The 18,669-nt window shown below is 43.7% G+C and overlaps 1 protein-coding gene across 3 annotated transcripts in view; it reads left to right on the forward strand.

Annotated features, from left to right (window-relative positions):
- The window catches only part of LOC145503968 (two pore channel protein 2-like), a 55,383-nt gene that overhangs the window by 12,493 nt on the left and 24,221 nt on the right, over positions 1-18,669 (forward strand). For all 3 annotated transcript variants that reach the window (XM_081484830.1, XM_081484829.1, XM_081484831.1), the window contains exons 5-9: positions 7,031-7,147; positions 7,702-7,820; positions 8,026-8,127; positions 10,051-10,177; positions 14,958-15,159. In XM_081484830.1, coding sequence (XP_081340956.1) covers positions 7,031-7,147; positions 7,702-7,820; positions 8,026-8,127; positions 10,051-10,177; positions 14,958-15,159 — 667 coding nt within the window. The remainder of the gene's footprint in view (positions 1-7,030; positions 7,148-7,701; positions 7,821-8,025; positions 8,128-10,050; positions 10,178-14,957; positions 15,160-18,669) is intronic.

Here is an 18,669-nt window from a genome sequence, read left to right on the forward strand (position 1 = left end):
CAGTGTGAATGTTTCAGTGTTTCAAGAGCACTTCCAAACCAAAGGGAAAAGAAACGGAAACTACATATATTATTTGACTGTTTCTTAGCTTTTTCATAGTTCAGTGTAGCATAAAGACCAAATAGATGTTTTGAACACTTTCTAATACCATACACAAAAATAAAATCAAAATGGACTATAAGCAAGGTGAAAAGACAGCCTTCAGAGTGGGAGAAAATAATAGCAAACAAAGCAACAGACAAAGAATTAATCTCAAAAATATACAGGCAACTCCTGCAGCTCAATTCCAGAAAAATAAACGACCCAATCAAAAAGTGGGCCAAAGAACTAAACAGACATTTCTCCAAAGAAGACATATAGATGGCTAACAAACATGAAAAGATGCTCAACATCACTCATTATCAGAGAAATTCAAATCAAAACCACAATGAGGTACCATTTCACGCCAGTCAGAATGGCTGCTATCCAAAAGTCTACAAGCAATAAATGCTGGAGAGGGTGTGGAGAAAAGGGAACCCTCTTATACTGTTGGTGGGAATGCAAACTAGTACAGCCACTATGGAGAACAGTGTGGAGACTCCTTAAAAAACTGGAAATAGAACTGCTATACAACCTAGCAATCCCACTGCTGGGCATACACACTGAGGAAACCAGAACTGAAAGAGACACGTGTACCCCAGTGTTCATCACAGCACTGTTTATAATAGCCAGGACATGGAAGCAGCCTAGATGCCCATCAGCAGACGAATGGATAAGGAAGCTGTGGTACATATACACAATGGAATATTACTCAGCCATTAAAAAGAATACATTTGAATCAGTTCTAATGAGGTGGATGAAACTGGAGCCTATTATACAGAGTGAAGTAAGCCAGAAAGAAAAACACCAATACAGTATACTAACACATATATATGGAATTTAGTAAATCGGTAAAGATAACCCTGTCTGCGAGACAGCAAAAGAGACACAGATAAATAGACCAGTATTATGGACTCTATGGGAGAGGGTGAGGGTGGGATGATGTGGGAGAATGGCATTGAAGCATGTAAATGATCATATGTGAAACGAATCGCCAGTCCAGGTTCGATGCATGATACAGGGTGCTCGGGGCTGGTGCACCGGGATGACCCGGAGGGATGGGATGGGGAGGGATGTGGGAGGGGGGTTCTGGAAGGGGAACACATGTACACCCATGGTGGATTCATGTCAATGTATGGCAAAACAAATACAATATTGTAAAGTTAAAAAATAGATAAATAAACTAATTTAAAAATAAATTAATAAATAAAACTCAGAAACTAACAAAACTAAAAAAAAAAATGTTCAACTTTTCTATGAAAAATATGTGCTGAAAATTGGTGATGGCATCTCCTAAAAGAGGAAGTAAATACTAGCAGATATGAAAAAAATGTTTAACTTGACTAATTAAGAACTATATATGGGAGGGCACATTTCCTGAGGTGCTAGCTTACTGTGTTCCTTTTCTGGAAAAGAAATAAAGCCACTCTTTATACCCCCCATAAAGAACTATACATGAAAGCAACAATAAAAGACCATGTGCTTGCCTGTAAAACAATGTTAGCAAGACTGAAAACATTTCAATCCTTTCATCCCTTCAATCTTGTCATCCTTTACTCGAGAGAGGAATCAGTTGTTTTTTCTGGAAGGCTGGTTGGCAATTCCTTTCGAAAAGCCTTTTGTGTGCAAGTGCTTGCTCCCAGATTTCCATTCCTGGGACTTGATCTTTAGGGAAGAAGGATCTGTTCAAAGATTTATCCACAAGATTGGTCATGGCTGAGCTGTTCTTAGTATTGAAAAATTGGAAACTGGATTTCCTGACAATCGGTTCAGTTCAGTTCACTCAGTTGTGTCCGATTCTTTTTGACCCCATGGACTGCCGCCAGGCTTCCCTGTCCATCACCAACTCCCTGAGCTTACTCAAACTCATGTCCATCGAGTCAGTGATGCCATCCAACCATCTCATCCTCTGTTGTTCTCTTCTCTTCCTGCCTTCAATCTTTCCCAGCAACAGGGTCTTTTCCAATGAGTCAGTTCTTTGCATCAGGTGGCCAAAGTACTGGAGCTTCAGCTTCAGCATCAGCCCTTTCAATGGATATTCAGGGTTGATTTCCTTTAAGATTGAGTGGTTTGATTTCCTTGCAGTCCAAGGGACTTTCAAGAATCTTCTCCAACACCACAGTTCAAAAGCATTAATTCTTCAGCACTCATCTTTCTTTATGGTCCAATTCTTACATCCGTACGTGACTACTGGAAAGATCATAGCTTTGACTCAATGGACCTTTGTTGGTAAAGTAATGTTTCTGCTTTTTAATATGCTGTCTAGGTTGGTCATAGCTTTTCTTCCCAGGAGCAAGCATCTTTTAATTTCATGGCTGCAGTCACCACCTGCAGTGATTTTAGAGCCTAAGAAAATAAAGTCTGTCACTGTTTCCATTGTTTCCCCATCTATTTGCCATGAAGTGATGGGACCAGATGCCATGATCTTAGTTTTCTGAACGTTGAGTTTTAAGCCAACTTTTTCACTTTCTTCCTTCACTTTTATCAAGAGGCTCTTCAGTTCCTCTTCACTTTCTGCCATAAGGATGGTGTCATCTGCATATCTGAGGTTATTGATATTTCTCCTTGCAGTCTTGGTTCCAACTTGTGCTTCATCCAGCCCGGCATTTCACATGATGTACTCTACATATATGTTAAATAAGCAGGGTGACAATATACAGCCTTGACGTACTCCTTTCCCTATTTGGAACCAGTCCATTGTTCCATGTCCAGTTCTAACTGTTGCTTCTTGACCTGCATACAGATTTTTCAGAAGGCAGGTAAGGTGGTCTGGTATGAAGCAGAAGTAGGTGTTTTTCTGGAACTCTCTTGCTTTTTCGATGATCCAACAGATGTTGGCTATTTGATCTCTGGTTTCTCTGACTTTTCTAAATCTAGCTTGAACATCTGGAAGTTCCCGGTTCATGTTCTGTTGGAGCCTGGCTTGGAGAATTTTCAGCATTACTTTACTAGCGTGTGAGATGGGGCAATTGTGCCGTAGTTTGAGCATTCTTTGACATTACCTTTCTTTGGGATTGGAATGAAAACTGACTTTTTCCAGTCCTGTGGCCACTGCTGAGTTTTCCAAACATCCTGGCATATTGAGTGCAGCACTTTAACAGCATCATCTTTTAGGATTTGAAACAGTCAACTGGAATTCTATCACCTCCACTAGCTTTGTTCATAGTGGTACTTCTTAAGGCCCACTTAACTTTGCAGTTCAGTCTGGCTTCTAGGTGAGTGATCACACCGTCATTGTTATCTGGGTCATTAAGATCTTTTTTGTATAGTTCTTCTGTGTATTCTTGCCACCTCTTCTTAATATCTTCTGCTTCTGTTAGGTCCATACTGTTTCTGACCTTTATTGTGCCCATCTTTGCATGAAATGTTCCCTTGGTATCCCTACTTTTCTTGAAGAGATCTCTAGTCTTTCCCATTCTATTGTTTTCCTTTATTTCTTTGCATTGATCACTGAGGAAGGCTTTATCTCTCCTTGCTATTCTTTGGAACTCTGCATTCAAGTGGATATATCTTTCCTTTTCTCCTTTGCCTTTCGCTTCTCTTCTTTTCCTGACAATAGGAGATAAATAAAACATGGTACATCCACATCTGTTAAAATGGCGTTATATGCACTTGTGTGTCTATGATCAAGGAGAGGTTGCTTCTTGTTTTTTAGGTCAAAAGAGCAGGTTACAGTATAGTTGGAGAAAAGAAAAGAAGAAAGAGTAATAGAGCTTCACAGAATGATCTGGAAGGACACTAGCTAAGAGGTTATGCCCAGTGAGGCAGGGTGATGTATTCTGAAGTGCTGCTGTGGTGAGAGTGGTCCTGGGCAGTGAGTAGCGGAGGGCACTTTATCATCAGCATCTCAGCGCAGCAGCCAGCCTGCCCCGACCTAGAATGTCCGCTGTCTTTTCTCACCCTTTCTCAATTTGTTTTGACTTCTTTCATACATCTGCTGAACCCTGAAATATGCAGTTATCTCTCTGGTCTCATTTTTTTAGAAATATCTTCACTTCCTATTACTAAAAAATGAATACTGTAAGTCCCCTACATACAAACCTGCAACTTGCAAACTTTCAAAGACGTGAGCCTGTGTTCACATGCCTGATCGTGTACGTTAGTCCATGTGCCTGGTGTATATTGTCATGTGCGTGCATCCTCTACGAGTCGCTGTGCTTTTGTGTACTTTACTGTACAGGACTGTATAGAGTGCATTCGTACAGTGTCTTTAGCTCAATTCCAAGATGTCGATGAGCAATTGTAAAGGCAGCAGTGATGTAACTGGTACTATTGTATTTTTCAAGGTACTGTACTCTAAGATTAAAAAAATTTTTTTTTAATTTTTTGTGTTTGTTTTATGTAAAATGTATTTTATGTGAAAAGTATTATAAACCTTTACAACAGTAAAGCTGTTGTTATTGTTTAGTCACTAAGTCGTGTCTGACTCTTTTTCGACCCCATGGGCTATAGCCTGCCAGGCTCCTCTGTCCATGGAATTCTCCAGGCAAGAATACTGGAGTGGGTTGCCATTTCCTTCTCCAGGGCATCTTCCCAACCCAGGGATCAAACCTGCATCTCCTGCACTGCAGGCAGATTCTTTACCTCTGAGCCACCAGGGAAGCCCCATTACAGTAAAATACTATAAAGTAAAATACTATATAGTAAAGTACTATGTATAATTGGGTACCAAGGCTAACTTTGTTGGACTTACAAACACGCTCTTGGAACATAACATGTTCATATATGAGCGTCTTACTGTATAAGAAACCTCGATCTGAGATGGGACTTATGACGACATCTTCAGTTCAGTCCATAACACAGTATTGCCTGACACAGGAAGGTGGAGGATGAGATGGATGGGGAAAACTTGGAAAAAGAGAAAAGAAAAAAATTAGAAGAGCATGTACTTCTTTCATGGCCCTGTTTACTGCATGACCCCCTCCTGGGACAGGGTTGGAAGTCCATCCTCATCTCCTAAGACTTTCAGCACGGAGCCTTGACTATGATAGACACATGAGCACTTTTCAAGCCTAAGTCCTACCCGGTCACCATGCTCCCTTCTTTAGAGCATCCCGAATCCCACCAGAGAAAAGCCAAAGTCCGTGTTGGAGGCTCTGTGTCCCTCCCGCTGGAGGTCCTCCCCTCCTAGACCTGCAGGGCTATGCCCCCCGTGCCACCTCCTCAGAGCCCCTCCCCGCACACCCACAGCCCCTGGTCTCATCCAGGTTTCCTCCAGAGAGTTCTGAGTGCTTTCTCTCTCTAGAGTTAGAACGCCTTGAATGGAAGAGGTGCTCCACAGAGGTGCATGAAGTGAACTGGATGAGGGTACAGGGTGCCCCGTCCAGGTCTGTCCTGCATCTATAACCGAAAGAGTCTCACTCCTTCAACTGCATCACCCTTATTTGAAAGACTTTCTGGACTCCCCAGGCTCTGGGAATCAGACTTATCTTTTTTAGCCTGATCCTCAAATCCACCTGCCCTCGGTCTGAGGTCTTGCCACTTCCTGCTCCCCTCTGCCCCCACTGCCAGGAATGCCTGCTTCCTGAGCATCCCTTTGCTGTGTCTGCCTGCCATGGCTCTTGACTTCTCAGAGTTGTGTGCTTTTAAAGCTTTTATTTGCTTTAAGATTACATCAGAGGGGACTTCCCTGATGGTCCAGTGGTTAAGAATCTGCCTGCCAATGCAGGGGACACAGGTTCGATCACTGGTCTGGGAAGATTCCACATGCGTGGGGCAACTAAACCCACGTGCTGCAACTACTGAAGGCTGCACGCCCTAGAGCCTGTGCTCTGCAACGAGAGAAGCCACTGCAATGAGAAGACCATGCACCACGATTAGAGAGTAGCCCCTGATTACTGCAACTAGAGAAAGCCTGAGCACAGCAAGGAAGACCCTGTGCAGCCAAAAATTTTAAAATTAATTAACAACAACAACAAAAGATTACATCAGGGAGTGCTTCCCAGGAAGCCTCCCCAGATACTGTGACCCTTGGTGAGCTGTCTGGCCATCCCTGCTGCCCTGGAATAATCCCTCTGATTCCCTCCAGGTGGCGCCCGTGCAGCAGCCAGCACCAGCCTCTTCCTGAGTCTGTGTATTTTCTCTCCCACTGTGATTGAGCTTTCTCAGTCCTCTGTGCCTTGCCTCCAAAGGCACAGATCTAACATTTTTGATGATGGTAGATTATTCTTTTTTAACTTATATTTTTCTAAACTGCGCTGGGTCCTTTTTCCTTTGTCCACCCTCAGCATCACAGACTGACCTGAATAAGGATTGATAAGAATTTTCTGTAATCTGGATATTTTATCCTATTGTGTGTGTGCATGCTTAGTCTTGTCCAGTTCTTTGTGACCCCATGGACTGTAGACCACCAGGCTGCTCTGTCCATGGGATTCTCCAGGCAAAGTTACTGGAGTGGGTTGTCATTTCTTACTCCAGGGGATCTTCCCAACCCAGGGATCGAACCTGTGTCTCTTGCATCTCCTGCACTGGCAGACAGATTCTTTACCACTGGTTCCACCTGGGGACTAGGCTAGAAAACCTACTTCATATGTGGAACTGAAGAAAAGTACCACATGGTGTGGACACATGTAGTAGTGCTGGTAACTGCCGAGGCGCTGTTACCAAACCTACTGGGGTCCAGTCCCAGGTCTGCCCCTCTTGTTGGCTGTGTGACTGGGGCCTCCTCATCTCCCTCTCTGTATGTCAAGCATTTCCATCCAGGAGTGGTACCCTCTGGAGGGGGCGTGGAATAGTCTATGGAAAGCTTATCAGAGGCCATGTCACATGGTAAACTTTCAAATGACAGCTGCTGTTAATGTTCTATCATGAAACTGTATTATGCTGTTTATGAAATGTGATTTTTTTCCCACATATATTGTGACCTTCCTTCTGGGTCAGTGAACATGCATCTATATGGCCACGTCCTCAGTCCTCTAGCAGTCCTGACATCTCTGCCCCATGTCTTTCACAGCTGACCTTGACTGATCTGGTCATCTATGGGTCCCTGCAAGCTGTTAACATCCGCGGAGTTCGATGGTCAAGGGCCTTGAGGCCAGTCTTCCTCATTAACTTCTCTGAAAGTCGTCAGGTAAGGATATGATTTAGGATACACAAGAGGGTATTTTTTTTTTTTTTTAACTGAAGTGTAGTTGAATTACAGTGTTGTGTAAACTGTTGCTGTACAGTAAAGTGACTCAGTTATACATTTATATGTGCATTCTTTTTCGTATTCTTTTCCATTATGGGTAGGGTGTGAGTACAGTTATCACGGGATATTGAGTATAGTTCCCTATACAGTAGGACCTTGTTGTTTCTCCATTCTCTGCATACCAGTTTGGCTCCCTGGGCGGCTCAGTGGTAAAGAATCCCCCTGCCAATACAGGAGACGTGGGTTAGATCCCTGGTTCGGGAAGATCCCCTGGAAAAGGAAATGGCAACCCATTCCAATATTCTTGCCTGGGAAATCCCTTGAACAGGGGAGCCTGGCGGGCTACCGTCCATGGGGTTGCAAAAGAGTCAGATAGGACTTAGCGACTAAAACAACAACATATCCCAGTCTGTATCTGCTAAGGGAGTGGGGTTTTTGTTTTAGCAGAAAATTAGCTGATTGTGTGTAAATGAAATGAAATTCTGTTTTCACAGATCCGAAGGGCTTTCCGAAGCATCCGGAACACTCTGCCCGACATCCTCTACGTCTTCCTCCTGTTCCTCTTCAGTATGATGATTTTCTCCCTCATGGCCTGGAAGCTTTTCGGGGACAGGTGAGCAGGCTGCTCTGGACGTTTCTGCTGGAGAACTCTCCCATGTTTGTGTTCAGCCTGCCAGTGGGAGAATTGGTCACCAGTGGCTGTCTTCCCTGTTCAGACACTCCGGAGGGCTCCAGGAAGGGGAAAAGGGTGTCGGAAATCACAGCTTCATTAATGTCTGTGGTTTTTTTTTCACTCTGTGTTGTTGATTCCTCTTTAGGGATCTCAAAACAGTGGAAGGATCGCCGTACTTCACCAACATCCTGGACATAGCGTTTGAGCTCTACGTGCTGGTCACCACTGCAAACAGCCCTGATGTCATGTACGTGAGTCACCGGTTCACATTCACTGACATCTGTTATATAACAGAATTCACTTTCTTAAAAGCAACTGTAAGAAAAAAATGGTGATTTTCTGTTTATTCATATTTGTTGTAAAATTTTTATACCGTATTTTTTTTTTTTTGGCTACACCATGAGGCATGCAGGATCTTAGTTCTCCCACCAGGGCTCCCTTACCCTCAGGAATAGAAGCGCAGAGTCTTAACCACTGGACTGCAGGGGAAGTCCCTATGTAAATTTAGATTTAAATAGAGAGGGTAGGCTAGTGCCAACACTTTGCACTCTTCAAAAATTTTATGAGGGAGTTCCCCTGCAGTCCAGTGGTTCAGACTCTGAGCTTCCATTGCAGGGGGCACTGGTTTGATCCCTGGTTGGGGAACTAAGCTCCTGTATGCTGAACAATGTGGCCCCCCCCAAAAAAAAATAGGTTAAATTAAAACTAAATTTAGATGACCTTTTTAAAAAAAAAACAAAAGCAACAGGAGACATCTCTGGAGACACAACTTAAGTATTTGAACTCAATTCTGTTCTGGAATGTTCTTTGAGTCTTGAGTTGAAACACCTAAGCCATTTTTGTAAAGGAATCACAGCTTTTCCCCTAAGCACTGATGTGGTTTTCTGGCTAAATGAAACAGGAAAGAAATGTCAAGATTAGGAGTTGTCCCCCCTCCCCCCCGTCCCCAGGGCCAGTTCTCCACACATGTGGATATTATTTAGGAGAAAAACATCAGGGTTTTTTTCCCCCCAATATCCTGTTTATTATGGATTTGCCTTGTTTGTGGAGGTAAGATTATTCAACAGTGCTCCTTGAGTAGATGACTCCCGGGTTCCAGAGTGTGGCTGGGGCTCTAACTGCGAATGTCCACCCCACTGCCTCCCACAATGCGCTGTGGGGGAAGGGCGGGTTTCCTGGTGTCTAGTTGTGTGTAGGACCATCATATCAACCTGTCTCTAGCAAAAAATGAGCAAGGTGAAGTTCCTGGCCCTCCTGTTTTTTCTTGGCTCTTTCCCTGGGCTGCCTCCCTCAGTGTCCCCTCCTGTACAAAACCCAGTTTCCATGAAAGGTGGTGTGAGCATGCGTCCTGATTTATGCCTTTTGTCCTGGCACCATTATTTTTTGAAATTATTTTTCATTTATTTTTGGTCTTTGTTGCTTCACTGGGGCTTTCTCTAGTTGTGGTGAGTGGGACCTACTCTTCATTGTGGTGCACGGGCTTCTTGTTGTGTGGTCTCTCTTGTTGCGGAGCACTGGCTGTAGGCTCCCAGGCTTCAGTAGCTGCAGCACATGGGCCCAGTTGTCCTCCACGGGTTTCGTTGCTCTGTGGCATATGGAATCTTCCTGGGCCAGGGATCGGACCCGTGTCCCCTGCATTGCCAGGCGGATTCCTATCCATTGTACTACCAGGGAAGGCCCCAGTGCCATTATTAATGGTACTTCTTTCATTTTCATAGTCCAAATGTGGGTAGAAAATTATCTGCCTTCCCCGCATCCCAGCAAGGCATTCTGTTGTCCCTGAAAAGCCTTGAGTGTAAACCCAGGTCACAGTTCAGGTTCTTTCTGTAATTCTGGGCAAGTGGATCTCCTTTCTGGGCTTTGATTTTCTCATTGGGAAGGGAGGGAGTGAGATGGGGGCATTGCCCAGATCTTGCCTGCCCTGAAAATTGGCACCTCTCTAAGGCACTAAGAACTTCAGAAGGTAGGTCTGGAGTGAGCCATTTAGCATGAAGCATGATGATTGCTTTGAGGCCCCATCGCACTGTCTGGGGGAGACTTAGAGTGAAACAAGGTTTTCCTGTGCCCCATGCACGTGGATTGTCCACGTGGGATGTCACCTATGGTCAGCCTTCTATGCACTGTGGACCTAGGGCACGGAAAACCATGAAAGATAATTATTTCCTTCTAGGATGCCTGCCTATGAGCTCAACTGGTGGTATTCTCTGTACTTTATAACCTACATCATCATCAACACCTACATCTTCATGTCCGTCTTTCTGGCTGTTGTCTACAACAACTACAGGAAGCACTTAAAGGTAACATGCCTGATCTGGGGGTCCAGCTGGGGGTCAGGCACCTGGCTGGGTGTACTAGCAGGGAGGCCAGCCTGTGCATTTGCTAAACATTTGAACATACTCATTTTCCTTTTGCTTTGATGAATCTGAAGATTCATTTGCCTTGCTAAACTCTGCTGGGCCTGGTGGTTCTTTGTCAGTCTGGCATGGGTCTGACGGTGTGTCCCAGCTTCAGGGCAGATCCTGGATTTGCTCCTCACTCTTTTTTCTTTTCCTCTTTTTGACTGGGTCACTTGGCATGGGAGAGCCTTGTTCCCTGACCAGGGTTTGAACCCTATAGAGGAAGTGCAGAGTCTTAACCACTGGACCACCAGGGAGGTCCCTTGTTCCTCACTTTTAATGCATCTATTGTTCATGGCTCCTTGAAATCTTTTCTTCTTTTTTTTAGTGTTTTTATTTATTTATTTTTAAATTTTTATTGGAGTATTAAAATATTTTAGTGTTTTTATTTTTAAATTTTTAGTTGATTTACAATGTTGTGTTAGTTTCAGGTGTACACCAAAGTGATTCAGTTGTACATATACATATATCCATTCTGTTTTAGATTCTTTTCCCATATAGGCCATTACAGAGTATTGAGTAGAGTTCCCCGTGCTATATAGTAGGTCTATTTCATTATCTATTTTATATATAGTAGTGGGTATATGACAATCTCAATCTTTCAATTCATCCCTCCCTGGCTTTCCTCCTTGGTAACCGTAAGATTGTCTTCTATATCTGTGACTCTATTTCTGGTTTGTAAATAAGTTCATTTTTACTATTGTTTTTTAGATTCCACATATAAGCAATATCATATGATATTTGTCTTTTTCTGTCTGACTTACTTCATACAAAGTATGAAGGAGCCAAAGCTGATGAAGACATAGCTGCACTCATTAAGAATTTAAGGTCTTTAAATAATAAATGCTAGAGACGGTGTGGAGAAAAGGGAACCCTGCTACATGCTGATGGGAATGTAAACCGGTGTAGCCACTACGGAAAACAGTGTGGAGGTTCCCTAAAAAACTAAAAATAGAGTTACCTTATGATCCAGCAATCCCCCTCCTAGGTGTATATTCAGAAAGAACTCTAATTGAAAAACATAGCTGTACTCCCATGTTCATTGTAGCACTCTTCACAATAGCCAAGGCATGGAAGCAACCTAAATGTCCATTGACAGATGAGTGAATAAAGAAAAGTGGTACATATTTACAATGGAATATAAAGAAGAATGAAATAAGCCATTTGCAGCCATAAAAAAGAATGAAATAATGCCATTCTCAGCAACACGGATGGAACTAGAGATGATCATACTAAGTAAAGTAAGCCAGAGAGAGAAAGACAAACATCATATGATATCACAGATATGTGTAATCTAAATTATTATACCAATTAACTCATTTACAAAAAAGAAATAGACTCACAGACATAGAAAACAGACTTGTGATTACTAAAAGGGAAAAGCAGGGAGGGATCTATTCAGTTCAGTTCAGTTCAGTCGCTTAGTTGTGTCCGACTCTTTGCGACCCCATGGACTGCAGCACGCCAGGCCTCCCTGTCCATCACCAACTCCTGGAACTTCCTCAAACTCATGTCCATTGAGTCGGTGATGTCATCCAACCATCTCATCTTCTGTCGTCCCCTTCTCCTCCTGCTCTCAATCCTTCCCAGCATCAGGGTCTTTTCCAATGAGTCAACGCTTTGCATGAGGTGGCCAAAGTATTGGAGTTTCAGCTTCAACATCAGTCCTTCCAATGAACACCCAGGACTGATCTCCTTTAGGATGAGGTGGCCAAAGACTCTCAAGAGTCTTCTCCAACACCACAGTTCAAAAGCATCAATTCTTCTGCGCTCAGCTTTCTTCACAGTCCAACTGTCACATCCATACGTGACCACTGGAAAAACCATAGCCTTGACTAGATGGATCTTTGTTGGCAAAGTAATGTCTCTGCTTTTTAATAAGCTGTCTAGATTGGTCATAACTTTTCTTCCAAGGAATAAGCTTCTTTTAATTTCACAGCTGCAGTCACCATCTGCAGTGATTTTGGAGCCCCCCAAAATAAAGTCTCTCACTGTTTCCACTATTTCTCCATCTATTTGCCATGAAGTGATGGAACCAGATGCCATGGTCTTAGCTTTTTGAATGTTGAATTTTAAGCCTACATTTTCACTTTCTTCTTTCACTTTCTTTTTTTTTTTTTTTTTCTTCTTTCACTTTCATCAAGAGACTTAGTTCGTCTTCGCTTTCTGCCATAAGGGCGGTGTCATCTGCATATCTGAGGTTATTGATATTTCTCCCAGCAATCTTGATTCCAGCTTGTGCTTCCTCCAGCCCAGCATTTCTCATGATGTGCTCTGCATATAAGTTAAATAAGCAGGGTGACAATATACAGCCTTGACGTACTCCTTTCCCTATTTGGAAACAGTCTGTTGTTCCAAGTCCAGTTCTAACTGTTGCTTCCTGACCTGCATACAGGTTTCTCAGGAGGCAGGTCAAGTGGTCTGGTATTCCCATCTCTTTCAGAATTTTCCACAGTTTGTGGTGATCCACACAGTCAAAGGCTTTGGCGTAGTCAATAAAGCAGAAGTAGATGTTTTTCTGGAACTCTCTTGCTTTTTCGATGACCCAGCGGATGTTGGCAATTTGATCTCTGGTTCCTCCGCCTTTTCTAAAACCAGCTTGAGCATCTGGAAGTTCACGGTTCACATCCTGTTGAAGCCTGGCTTGGAGAATTTTGAGCATTACTTTGCTAGCATGTGAGATGAGTGCAATTGTGTGAGTGTTCTTTGGCTTTGCGTTTCTTTGGATTGGGATGAAAACTGACCTTTTCCAGTCCTGTGGCCACTGCTGAGTTTTCCAAATGTGCTGGCATATTGAGTGTAGCACTTTCACAGCATCATCTTTCAGGATTTGAAATAACTCAACTAGAATTCCATCACCTCCACTAGCTTTGTCCGTAGTGATGCTTCCTAAGGCCCACTTGACTTCACATTCCAGGATGTCTAGCTCTAGGTGAGTGATCACACTATTGTGATTATCTGGGTCATGAAGATCTCTTTTGTATAGTTCTTCTGTGTATTCTTGCCACCTCTTCTTAATATCTTCTGCTTTTGTTAGGTCCATACCATTTCTGTCCTTTATTGTGCCCATCTTTGCTTGAAATGTTCCCTTGGTATGTCTAATTTTCTTGAAGAGATCTCTAGTCTTTCCCATTCTATTGTTTTCCTCTATTTCTTTGCACTGATCACTGAGGAAGGCTTTCTTATTTCCTCTTGCTATTCTTGGAACTCTGCATTCAAATGGGTATATCTTTCCTTTTCTCCTTTGCCTTTTGCTTCTCTTCTTTTCATAGCTGTTTGTAAGGCCTCCTCAGACAACCGTTTTGCCTTTTTGCATTTCTTTTTCTTGGGGATGGTCTTGGTCACTGCCTCCTGTAGTGTCATGAACCTCCTTCCATAGTTCTCAGGCACTCTGTATATAAGATCTAACCCCTTGAATCTGTTTGTCACTTCTGCTGTATAGTCATAAGGGATTTGATTTAGGTCATACCTGAATGGTCTAGTGTTTTTCCCTACTTTGTTCAATTTAGATCTGAATTTCACAATAAGGAGTTCATGATCTGAGCCATACACACACACACACACACACACACACACACACACACACGCATCTGTGTGTGTTGAGTTGCTTCAGATTAACTCTGTGTGACCCTATGGATTGTAGCCCCCCAGGCTTCTGTGTTCATGGGGATTCTCCAGTCAAGAACACTGGAGTGGCTTCCCATGCCCTCCTTCAGGAGATCTTCCCGACCCAGGGATCAAACCTGCATCTCTTGTCTCCTGTATTAGCAGGCAGATTCTTTACCACTAGTGCCACCTGGGAGCCCTATCTATCTACCCTATCTATCTATATATAATTAAATTGCTTTGCTGTACACCTGAAACGAACACGGCATTGTAAATCAACTCTGCTCAATTTTAAAAAAAGAATTTACAGTCTAGCTATGTGATCAGGTTACAGGGAGCAGTAGGGATGGGCATCCACATGGCCCATTATAACATAAGAGGGGTTCTCCTCTTCTGGAAGATTCTCTGTGCACAGTCAGGCTTAATGGCAGCCCTGGACCCCTTCCTTCCAGACCACTTCTAGCCTCGTTTCACTCCCCTGCTTTCCTCCCTCTCTCCTTCTCTGTCTTCATTGACTTAATGGCAAATCTATCCTCTCCCTCTCCCACGTCTCCCTCTCTTTCAGCAGCAAAGCTCATCTCCTTCCTTTCTGGAATCTCCCTTGCTCCTGGGCAGAGCGGGGTGTGGACCTGTCTGCCTCCTGCTGCTTTGTCTTCTCAGCGCTCTGATCTTCCTTCTGGGGCTCACTCACTTGCACGTGGTAAGCGGAGTTCTGTTTCTTCAGACACTGGATGGTGACCCATCTCTGGAGGAAGGGAGGGATTTTGTACGTTGCGAATGAACAGACTCATCAGTGACTTCTCTCTGCAATTCCTCCTGTGGCGTGAGTTCCTGGGTTGCTATTACAAGATGAGATCTTGTAAACCCAGGAGCAGGAGATATTAGGGATCTTCGTTAGGCGTGGTGAGCCCTGTACACTTGGGTATCTCCTGCTCATCCAGAAACGACACACAGGGTCCTCAGGACGCACTCATCTCAACTCTTCCATTACCTTGAAATGTTTAAGGCTGAGAAATGCGGCTTCCTTGAAATTTCCTCTTAAAAAACACACACACACTTCTGTGTTTTTTTCAAGAATGAGATTCACAGACTGGCATACCTGAAGCGTCACAAAATGACGGAAGCTTTCAACATTCTGAAAGTCAAGGTGGGCCCAGAGTTTGTGGTGAAGGAGGCCCAGTGGAGGCAGCTGGTCAAGGTCGTGGCACCAAACATCAGCAGTTCCCACCTGGAGCTCCTTTTGAGGATCTCCGACGAGGGACAGACGGGGCATGTGGGTAAGAAGCCTCAATGAAAAGTGAGCGGATGGAATATTTTTTTTCATTTTCTTTTTTAAAAAGATATGTGTTTATTTGACTGAGTCCCATCTTAGTTGGGACACAGGGTTTCTCTCTAGCTGTGGCATGTGGGCTTAGTCGCCTGGGGGATCTTATTTCCCTGATTGGGGATCGAACCCTCAACCCCTGCAATGGAAGGCAAGCTCCTAACCAGTGGGCCACCAGAGAAGTCCCTTATTTTCTCATGTTTGCAAATAAAGATGTGTAGTGGCATTCCTGGCTGACAGTGTTACAGTGGAATTAGGGTCCTGAGCTGTGTTCTGACTAGGGTGCATATTGTCAGCATGTGGTGAGCCTTCCGGACGCCCTTTACCTTGTAACACGGTCATTCCCTGTCCGAGATTCTGCTTTAAGGAGCACATCTAAAACGTGGAAAATGGCTATATAAATAAATACCTGAAGTGCATTTAGCATTTACAAGTGAGAAGTTGAAAGTAATCTACATATTCATGTATAAGTAGTTGATAGCGATTATCAATAATGCTTAATATTGGTAGCATGCTTGCCATATGTATGCCACTGTTGTGACTGATGTATGTGATCTTCCCCAAACTCACTGAGGTGGGGGTCTTGTTATCCTCTTTTGTCAGTATGGGAACTGAGACTCAGAGAGGTCAGGGCCAGTTCCCACCTGGAGCTACACAGGGCCACACAGCTGCAGTGTGGTACAGGCCATCTAGACCCCAAGGCCCCTGCCTTTTATCATTATTCTAAACTGCCCCAAATTCTAAGGGTTGCTTAACAGGAAATGTTGGTGACATCAAAAATGATCATGCAGGGACTTCCATGGTGGTCCAGTGGTTATGACTCCACACTTCCAAGGCAAGGGCCATGGGTTTGTTGCCTGGTGGGGAACTAACATACCACATGCCATGCAGTGTGGTCAAATAAATAAATACATTTAAAAACATACTTTAAAAAATGACCATAAAGATGAGGTAGCAATGGGGAAAGATATGCGATGCCTGCAATACACCCTGAACTGTAGGACACCCTCAGTTCACCAGTTTCAAGAAGAGTCTAGAGGGAGACCATCCGAATGGAGTGGCAAGTCTGAGAGGATGTAAATTTACATGAGATAAGGAGTCTCAAAGCAGTCCAGCAGAGCCAGGGCTTTATTAGGACTCATTGCCTGTGTGAGAAGAAGGAAACAGTGACAGTGATCCTCTGGAACTTATGAGTGTCTAGGGAAAAGAGGGAACTGTGTGGCAAGACGCTGCTAAACGGGGAATGCCAGCATCCTCCAGTGAGGGTTTTGGATCCAGGAGGCAAGGTCAGCAGGGTCTGACAGGCGGCTGCGCTGAGCCTTGGGTATGTGCCTTCAGCCACCCAACTCAATGGCTCAAGCCAGGCTTCTCAGACCCTGAAGAGTCGGCTTTGGTGGCCCAGTTAGGGATTGGCAGTGATACACTGTGGGTCCTCATGTCAGACTTAGGGTTCTGCTAATGATGGGGGAAGAGTGGCTGGGCAACCCTTGAGCACCAAACTTTCCAAATTCTTTGAAAAGTGCATGAAGCTTTTAAATTTCCAGCCCGCCATGGATCTGTATACTTGGGTAAAATATAGCAAAGATGAATGACTAGAAAGGTGGAATTTAAAAAAACATATAAAGTTCAAGTCTCCATTTTTCGTTATTAACTTTTCCCTCCTGGGTGGATTTTTTTTTTTTAAGTTTTTTTGTATACACTGTGATGCATATGGAATCTTAGTTCCTCAACCTGGGATCGAACCTGCATCTCCTGCATCGTAAGGTAGAGTCTTAACCACTGGACTGCCAGGGAAGTCCCTTCTCTTCTTATTAAGGACACCAGTCATATGAGATCAGGGCCCACCCTAATGACCTCCTTTCTGCCTAATTACCTCGTCAGAGGCTCCAACTCCAAAATACAGGCACACTTGCAGGTGCTGGGAGCTAAGCCTTCAGCATATTAAATCTCAGGGGACACAAATCAGCCTATAACTCCTGTTTGGCTGGTTCCAGCCTTAGACTGTTGCCTTCTCTAGAACTTTCTTCAGTCTCTGGTTTACCATCCCCCACTCCCTACCACTGCTAATCTTCGAAATCTTGTGTCGGATTTATAGCCTTAGTTTATCAAAACCTCAAACTTGAACATTTACTCAAAGCACAGCACTGCCATGGTTCTGCTTCATCTGTGGCTTTTCCCCCTCACATGATGTGAGTCCACCTGGTCTGAGGCTGCAAAGCTGCAGCATGACAACAGTGCCAAACCTCACCCAGGCAGTGCCCTGACGTCCTGATGCCCTGGGGACATTCAGCAAAGGACATTACACGGCCTTCTGAGTAGGTGAGAGGGGGCAAAAGAGGTTGGCAGATGCCCTTGAGACATACATACCCATGATCTTGGCTGCCATTGGTTGGCTCATGACTGGAGTCAGCAGGCCTCGGTCCTCAGCTCTGAGCCCTGCTCAATTTTTTGTTTTTAAACTTTTTATTTTGTATTGGGGTATAGCTGATTAACCATGTTGTGACAGTTTCAAGTGGACAGCAGAGGGACTCAGCCATCCATATACATGTATCCATTCTCCTCCAAGCTCCCCTCACATCCAGGCTGCCATATGACATCAAGCAGAGTTCCTGTCCTCATTGGCTATGCATTTTAATTATAGCAATGTGTACATGTCTATCCCAAACTCCCTAACTATCCCTCCTCCAGCAACGTTTGTTCTGTAAGTCTGTGAATCTCTTCCTGTTTTATAAGTTGATTTGTATCATTTCTTTTTAGATTCCACAGATAAGGGATGCTGTATAATATTTCTCCCTCTCTGTCTGACTTACTTCACTCAGTTTGACAATCTCTAGGTCCACCCATGTTGCTGCAAATGGCATTATTTCATTCTTCTTAATGGCTAAGTAATATTACATTGTATACACGTACCACATCTTCTTTATAGATTTTTCTGTCAATGAACATTTAGGTTGTTTGCACGTCTTAGCTGTTGTAAACAATGCTGCAATGAGCACTGGGATGCAGGTATCCTTTTGTATCACGTTTTTCTCCAGATACATGCCCAGGAAGCCCTGCTCAATTTTGCCACCTGAGTCATGATCCTACTTGTAAATTAAATGAGACCAGGACTCATCTAGTTTGAAAAAAGGAGTCCATCTGAGTCACAGATTTTATTAGCACTCCATGGAAGTGGCAAAGAATGTGCCCATGAACTCATGGCTTAGCAGACTTCCCCAGTATTTTGCCTTTCACAAAACAGGGATGTCAATTTAAATACTGTTACCAGGGCAAACATGTCCTTAAGGAAGACAGCCAATTAGATTTGTTAACTTCTAGGGATTGTAGGTTATCTTTTAGGGGAGATAGCAGTTATTTCTGAAGTCTGGGTGTACAAAGACTCCTGTGGTTAACCAACACTTTCTTTTTTAAAATTTTTTTAAAGGTTTTGTTTGATGTGGATCATTTTCCTAAGTCTTTATAG

The sequence above is a fragment of the Giraffa tippelskirchi genome, chromosome 4 (genome assembly GCF_054371585.1).
Source record: "Giraffa tippelskirchi isolate mGirTip1 chromosome 4, T2T-mGirTip1v1.2.pri, whole genome shotgun sequence".
NCBI classification, from domain to species: domain Eukaryota; kingdom Metazoa; phylum Chordata; class Mammalia; order Artiodactyla; family Giraffidae; genus Giraffa; species Giraffa tippelskirchi.